The sequence below is a fragment of the Bison bison genome, unplaced genomic scaffold, assembly GCF_000754665.1.
Source record: "Bison bison bison isolate TAMUID 2011002044 unplaced genomic scaffold, Bison_UMD1.0 scf7180017864170, whole genome shotgun sequence".
NCBI classification, from domain to species: domain Eukaryota; kingdom Metazoa; phylum Chordata; class Mammalia; order Artiodactyla; family Bovidae; genus Bison; species Bison bison.
This window is the reverse complement of record NW_011494742.1, coordinates 243,577-251,374: the sequence shown is the minus strand read 5'-3', so window position 1 is coordinate 251,374 and position 7,798 is coordinate 243,577. Positions and strand designations below refer to the sequence as shown.

The following is a 7,798-nucleotide window of genomic DNA, read 5'->3' as shown; positions in this document are numbered from 1 at the left end:
ATCCCAGCTGCATGTGTTGGCCACACAGAGGCTTTTGGAGCCATGCAGGGTGCCACTGGAACCCCAGGGCCATCCCCGCTGCTAGCTGTGGAACAGCAGATGTCCCACCCTCTCCAGCCTCTGCCTCCTCTCCGTAAATAGCGATGTGCACCATGCAGAGCTGTGAGAGCCACAGACACCTCGCCTTGGTGCCCACTCTGGGCCTGGCATCAAGGGGCTGCAGCAGTTCTAGGGGACCGTCCCTCCTACGTGTCACGGCCAGCTCACACCCTGCGCATCAGTGACTGGAGTGTGTCGGGGCTGCTGGTTGAGGGACCTCTGCATCCTTTCGCTTGTGGGGTGGGCCACCCACCTATCATAGATGCTTTTCACTTTAGACTGGAGTTTTGCCCTTTGGCCTGAGGTTTGTGCCAAAGAGGGTGTGTTCTCTTTGTCTCTGCCAGAGGAGGCGAGAACAGCCCGCTCCCTGCAGCATGGTGCTTTCCTTGAGGCCCCTGCCTTGGTTCTTCCTTTAAGGGGCGGCCTTGGGGCAAGCGGGGCCATCTTCACCCCTGATCTGGAGTGTCCTCTGGCCCCTGGCCTCTCATGCCACAGCCTCTTGCCAGGTGCCCAGTTAGGTCTCAAAGGTTCAGGAGAGGCCTGCACACACGGCCAAGGACAAGCCATGCTGACCATTTCCTTGCATGTACCCATAGCCTGCCCCTCCTTTCCCCAGGGGCTCCCACACTGCAATATCACTGTCGCAGACGCCGGATTTCCACCACCAGTTGCCTTCGGATTCAGAACCTGTGTTATTCATGTCAGTGATCACACCCCTGGTGTTGTCCTTTTCAGGCAGCACGGAGAACCTTCACCACCACATTGCAAGGTCAGAAGTAGTATTTCAGGCCTGGCCAGGAGGACACGTTTGCCGGGGAAATAACTGAACTACACTTTGCTTTCCCAGGAAAATCCTCTTAGACCATCTAACAAGGGTGTGTGTGGTGGGCACGGAGCTACGGGAACAAAAGCAGAAGCCTGACCGCTCGGCTCTTACCCAGCAAACTTAGAACAATCAAAGCAAGCACTCGAGGCCCCGTGGAGACTGGCCCCTTAAGACTGGGCTCGTAGACTCCTGTCTTCTCTGGGTCCATCTTTTTTCTCTTCTTTACACAGACCCATCTCTTTTTATGCCATAGATGTGTTTCCAGAAAGAGACACAGAAACAGGCTTTTGCAATTCCAGTCTGATATCAGATGTCCTGGGGAGGTGGCCAGTCCAAAGAGCCCTCGGGATCTTTGTGAAGTGACAAACCTGTGTTCTTTTGTAATATGAATAACTGCGGTGGGAGGGTTTGGATTTCCACAGATTAAAGACCCCAGAGGGAGGTGAGCTGCACCGAGAGGGGGTGTGCATGTGTACTGGGGGTGGTGCACACACACACACACACACGCCCACATGCATGCCGGGAACGGGGTCAGGACAGAGGTCCCCGGAAGAACTGTGTGCTCTCCCCCACTGACCGTCTGGCCACAGACGCAAAGGCTGAGCAAGGGAGGGGGTGTCTGTGCTGTAGGAAGTTCGGCACTCCAGCAGGAAGGAGATGGGCAGGCATCCACACTCCTGCCCGCATAGAGTTTAGAGCCCATAACTCAGCCCTTCCTTGTTTCCACATACAATACAGGCAAGGCACGCTCAGGTCCAGGGCGATGTCTTCCTACCTTTGTGGGACAGCTTCCAACCTAAATCTAGTAGATTTGGATTCAGGAACAGAGATGAGGGCTGGGACCTTCTGTTGATCCCACAGCTTTTCAGAGAAAGAGAAGTCTGCAGGGTCACGTGACACAGAAGCCTCTGGGCTATCAGCTGACCACGTGTCCTTGGGTCCAGCACCCAGCAACTCTGCTTCCTGCCTGGCACCGACCTGTGACTTCATACAACTCAGCCCAGGTGGGGCTGGGACAGGCACTCAGAGCACCCGCCTTCCAGCCTTTTCCACTTAAGGGGGACCTTGGGCAGATAGCACTCACTGCACTGAGACTCAAGGGCTCACAGCATCCCAAAGGCCATCTGTCCCCATCACCAGCCTACTGGTGTCAATGGAACATCCTCTGGAGAACAATGACTCTGGACATCTATGTAGAGCATGCTTTTCATGGACTATTCATGGTCTCATTCGTTCTCATCAATACCTTACATGGGAGAGGATAGGAAGCATTATTTCCATGTGCTATGTGAGAAGACCAAGGCCCAGAGAGGCCAGATGACCTGCCCAAGGTCACACAGCTGCAGACAAGAAGACACTCGAGTCTCATGGCTCCTAGCAACGTGGGTCTGGCTGGTCCAAAGGGCTGCAGCCCTGGCCAGTGCCCCAGGGATGAGTCTGCTCCTGCTCTCACTTCCATTTCCCCTGTGCTCACCCCCTTCACCTGGCACTCCCTTGGCCACGCCATGCCATCCACACAAACAGGTACCCCCTATACCTTCACCCCGATGTTCACCACCATGGCATCCAGGAGGTCAAAGACACGGGAGGTGACGCCATCTCCTCGGTCCTTGGCAAGCCAGCAATTGCAGCGCAGTATGTATTTGGTCCCCTGGGTGGGCACGGCCAAGCACAGCTCCTCCACCAGCCAGCAGCTCTCGGGGGAGGCCCCGTCATGGCCCAGCTAGGCAGGGACACACCGGGGCTGTGAGGATGGGGCACAACTGGGCAAGAAGCCCTCCCTGCTCAGCATCCCCTCCCCCATTTGTTAGCCCACCCCCACCCCCATCTTCAGTGCTGCCTTCCAGCGTGCTCTGCACTCACTGATCCAAGTCCCTCCTGTGAAGGTGGAGAGATTTTGCAGATGCAATGAAGGACTCTAATCAGATGACCCTGAGTTCATCAAAAGATTATTCTAGGTGGGCCTGACCTAATTAGGCGAGCCCTTCAAAAGTGGGTGTAGACATCAGAGAGGGAAGACAGAGATTTGAAACAGAGGAGATCCTCTCTGAATGGCTTTGAGGAAACACGTTGCCTGGCTTTGGAGAGGGCCACATGGCAGAGAATTCAGGCAGCCCCTGGCCTCGGTCCTACGACCACGAGGGAACTCATTTCCTCCCACAACCACTGAGCTTAGGACAGGACCCCAAGTCTCAGATGAGACCAGAGCCCTGGCAGCAACTTTGACCTCAGCCCAGTGAGACCTTAAGAAGACACAGCTAACCCAGGCCTGGACTCCTGGCCATACATTTGTGTAGCCTTACTAAGTTTGTAGTGACTTGTTACAGAGCAATTAAGAAAAAAACTAATACACAGACGTCCCCTCTGGGTGGGTGGAGAATGGACCTGGAAGAGCAGGTGAGGCATCCAAGGTCACCCAGCCAGCTGAAGACAGAGGCCAGGAGCTTTTCCTGTGCTGCCTGTTCTGAGCCGGGCTCAGGTCAGGCCCACTCAGCCTCCCACCCATGTATAGGTCAGCTCCTTCCTTCCCTGGGGGTCACCACCCCAAGGCCCTAGAGACCGGCACCTCTATTTTCTTGATGATGCCCACATCCAAGCCGGCAACATAGAACTCCTCCACGGAGCCGCAGCTGAAGCCCTTCTTCCCCCGGGGATAGTCCAGCCAGATGCGGTTACTGCGCTCGCCCTCCTGCCCGATGAGGATGACGTAGGCCCGACTGTCGGTGGCTGCGTCCCTGTGCTTCCCCGTGGTGACTGACACGTAGTAGGGAATAACTGCAAGAGATCGTGGGAGCCCAGCCTCATCACGGGCCAGGGGGGCTTGGAGACTTGGAAATGACCTCTGGAGGCACTGATCTCAGCTCCCTGTCTCTGACACAAAGTGTAACAGAGCTTTTCAGACTGGTGAGCCATCTATGGGGAGTGTCTACCTTCCAAGTGGGCTTCCCATGTGGCGTGAATGGTAAAAGAACGCACCTGTCAATGCAGGAGACATAAGAGATGTGGGTTTGATCCCTGGGTCAGGAAGATCCCCAAGAGGAGGGCATGGCAGTCCACTCCAGTATCGTTGCCTGCAGAATTCCATGGACAGAGGAGCCTGGCGGGCTGTAGTCCACAGCGTCGCAAGGAGTCAGACATGGCTAAAACAATTTAGCATGCAACCTCCAAGAGTGAGGGAGTTGGTAACTCCCAAATGAAGATCAAAGAGAGATCACTGCAACATCTAAAAGCCCCGCTGACCAATTAGCTGCACCCAGCACTCCATGCGAAGTGGGGCGAGAGCAAGAACTGCTACCCAAGTACAGGGTAGACGCCTGACAAGCACACTATGGATGTACAAGCGAGGTTGGCAAAAGCAAGTTCTCATGAAAAGCAGGAATTTAGAGAAGAAAAATAAAATGATATTTATATGTGTAACATGATAAATGAAAGTTCTAGAAGGCACTCATTTCCAAAGCAGGTTTTAAACAGCATAAAAACCTGCTCAGGAAATATGCTTAGAGTTCTAGTTGCCCAGCCAGTGTCCATTCTCCTTACAGCTAGGGGTGGTCATGATATATCAGATGTTGGGAAATTTTCTTTTAAAGGGTCTTACTCAACTGGGAGGAACACCTTTTTGCTCCTTACCCTTCCAATCATTCTGCTTGGAATGTGGATGTGATATTTGGAGCTCCAGCTCCAGTTCATCTTGGAACCATGGACACCTTTTACGATGGAAGCCACTTGGAGGACGGTTAGTTTGATCAGGTTGAAAGAGCCTAGGACCCTGAATTCACTGGAGCTGCTCTATCAGTCCTGTGTTTCTCTTTGAACTTTTTTGAGTAAGAAAAGAAACGCTTCATGTTTATTACTTGTAGTTACTAACTGAAACAGGTTGGAAAACTTTTTCCTAATTACCATATGTGAAATAGATGATCAGTACAAGTTCCATGCATGAAGCAGGGCACTCAAAGCTTCATGGGACAATGCAGAGGGATGAGGTGGGGAGAGGATTCAGGATTGGGGGACATCTGTACACCCATGCCTGATTCATGTCGATGTATGGTGAAAACCACCACAGCATTGTGAAGTAATTAGCCTCCAATTAAAATAAGTAAATAAATTAAAAACAAACAAACAAACAAAACCTTCCCCCAGCTAACCTTCCTAAATAGCTTGGGAGACATTGCCCTGATGAAGCGGACATTTGGTTATGCAACCTGTAGCCCTTTGAAAAATTTCCAGACTACACCTTCCTGGCTGGAATTATCCGCATTGTTTTCTGCCCATGGCTGTATTTCATCTTTACAAAAAGAACCCCACTGGCCTGTCCACAGTTGATAATAGTGCTTAATTCAGTTTAGTTTGGTTGCTCAGTTGTGTCTGATGTGCTCTGCATATAAGTTAAATAAGCAGGGTGACAATATACAGCCTTGACGTACTCCTTTCCCAGTTTGGAACCAGTCCATTGTTCCACGTCTGGTTCTAACTCTTGCTTCTTGACCTGGATACAGATTTCTCAGGACACAGGTAAGGTGGTCTGGTATTCCCATCTCTTGAAGAATTTTCCACAATTTGTTGTGATCCACAGTCAAAGGCTTTGGCATATTTAATAAAGCAGAAATAGATGTTTTTTCTGGAACTCTCTTGCTTTTTCAATGATCCAGCGGATTTTGGTAATTTGATCTCTGGTTCCTCAGCCTTTTCTAAATCCAATTTGAACATCTGGAAGTTCTCGGTTCACTTACTATTGAAGCCTTGCTTGGGGAATTTTGAGCATTACTTTGCTAGCGTGTGAGATTAATGCAAATGTGCAGTAGCTTGAACATTCTTTGGCATTGCCTTTCTTTGAGATTGGAATGAAAACTGACCTTTTCCAGTCCTGTGGCCACTGCTGAGTTTTCCAAATTTGCTGGCATATGGAGTGCAACACTTTCACAGCATCATCTTTTAGGACTTGAAATAGCTCAACTGGAATTCCATCACCTCCACGAGCTTTGTTTGTAGTGATGCTTCCCAAGGCCCAGTTGACTTTGCATTCCAGGATGTCTGACTCTAGGTGAGTGATCACACCATCATGGTTATCTGGGTCTTTAAGATCTTTTTTGTATAGCTCTTCTCTGTATTCTTGCCACCTTTTCTTAATATCTTCTGCTTCTGTTAGGTTGATACCATTTCTGTCCTTTATTGTGCCCATCTTTACATGAAATGTTCCCTTGGTATCTCTAATTTTCTTGAAGAGATCTGTAATCTTTCCCATTTTATTATTTGCCTCTATTTCTTTGCACAGATCACTTAGGAAGGTTTTCTTATCTCACCTTGCTATTCTTTGGAATTCTGCATTCAGATGGGTATATCTTTCCTTTCCTCCTTTGCCTTTAGCTTCTCTTCTTTCTCAGCTATTTGTAAGGCTTCTTCAGACAACCATTTTGCCTTTTACATGTCTTTTTCTTGGGGATGGTCTTGATCACTGCCTCCTATACAATGAGATGAACCTCCGTCCATAGTTCTTCAGGCACTCTGTCTATCAGAGCTTATCCCTTGAATCTGTCACTTTCATTGTATAATCGTAAGGGATTTGATTTAGGTCATACCTGAATGGTCTAGTGGTTTTCCCTACTTTCTTCAATTTCAGTCTGGATTTTGCAATAAGGAGTTCATGATCTGAACCACAGTCACCTCCTGGTCTTGTTTCTGCCGACTGTATAGAACTTCTCCATCCTCGGCTGCAAAGAATATCATCAATCTGATTTCAGTACTGACCATCTGGCGATGTCCATGTGTAGAGTCCTCTCTTGTGTTGTTGGAAGAGGAGGTTCTCTTGGCCAAACTCTGTTAGCCTTTGCCCTGCTTCATTTTGTACTTCAAGGCCAAATTTGCCTGTTACTCCAAGTATCTCTTGAATTCCTACTTTTGCACTCTAGTCGCCTATGATGAAAATGACATCTTTTTTGGTACCACTTCACCTGCTGTTATTCCTTCTTGTGTGTTTTTCATTTCAGTTATTGTATTCTTCGGCTCTGATTGGTTCCTTTTTATATTTTCTAGTTCCTTGTTAAAACTCTCACCAGGTTTGTCTTTGCTCTTCCCTGGTTCAGTTAGCATTTTTATAACTAATGCTTTGAACTCTTCATCTGGTAAATTATTTATCTGTGTTTTGTCATTTTTCAGACTCTTTTGTCTTGTTCTTTCATTTGAAACAAATTCCTCTGCCTTCTTGTTTTGCTTAACTTCCTCTCTATCAAATTAGGTAAAAAACAGTTTCTTGTCCCAGTCTTGAAGGGGTTTGCTTGTGTGGGAGCAATCCTATCAATCTGTGTGTGCCCAGTGGCTTTGGCAAGACAGCCGGATCTGGAGTTAGCACAGGTCGCGTCTTCCCCTCGGGTGTGCTGGCAACTCTCACCAGGGCGGGAAGTGGGGCTGGAGATGGAGAGGCTGGAGCCAGAGCCAGGTGTGACCCAGGGCTTCTGCTGTGCCCAGTGGCCAACACTGCCCTACTAGGGTTGGGGTCAGGTCCAGGGCTGCTATTGTTCATTGCTCAGTCATCTCCAACTCTTTTCAGCCCCTTGGACTGCAGCACGCTAGGCTTCCCTGTCCTTCACCGTCTCCTGGAATTTGCTCTCCCAGAGGTCCAGCGTGCTAAGGCAGAAGTCCTGAGGGTCAAGTTCAAATCAGTTCTATTTCCTCTAAGTGTGTGTACTTCCCCATCACTTTCATCCTAGAAGGGAGTAGTGTTGCAGCGAGAGAGGTCAGATTGGGCCCCTGGTGTGGCCAGGGGCATGCACTGAGGCGGTCCTGGTATACCAATTAGAGCTTCAGTGCGCTTTTGATGCATCATCTCTGCAAGTGCCAGAAATGGCCATGCTCACCCCATTCAGATGAATTCCAGGTCCC

At 49.6% G+C, this 7,798-nt stretch overlaps 1 protein-coding gene across 1 annotated transcript in view; it reads right to left on the bottom strand.

The window, feature by feature from the left end:
- Positions 1-7,798, bottom strand: part of LOXHD1 (lipoxygenase homology domains 1) — a 209,124-nt gene that overhangs the window by 38,359 nt on the left and 162,967 nt on the right. Inside the window, 1 exon segment of the mRNA XM_010842013.1 lies at positions 3,492-3,700. Within this exon segment, the coding sequence (XP_010840315.1) occupies positions 3,492-3,700 (209 nt within the window).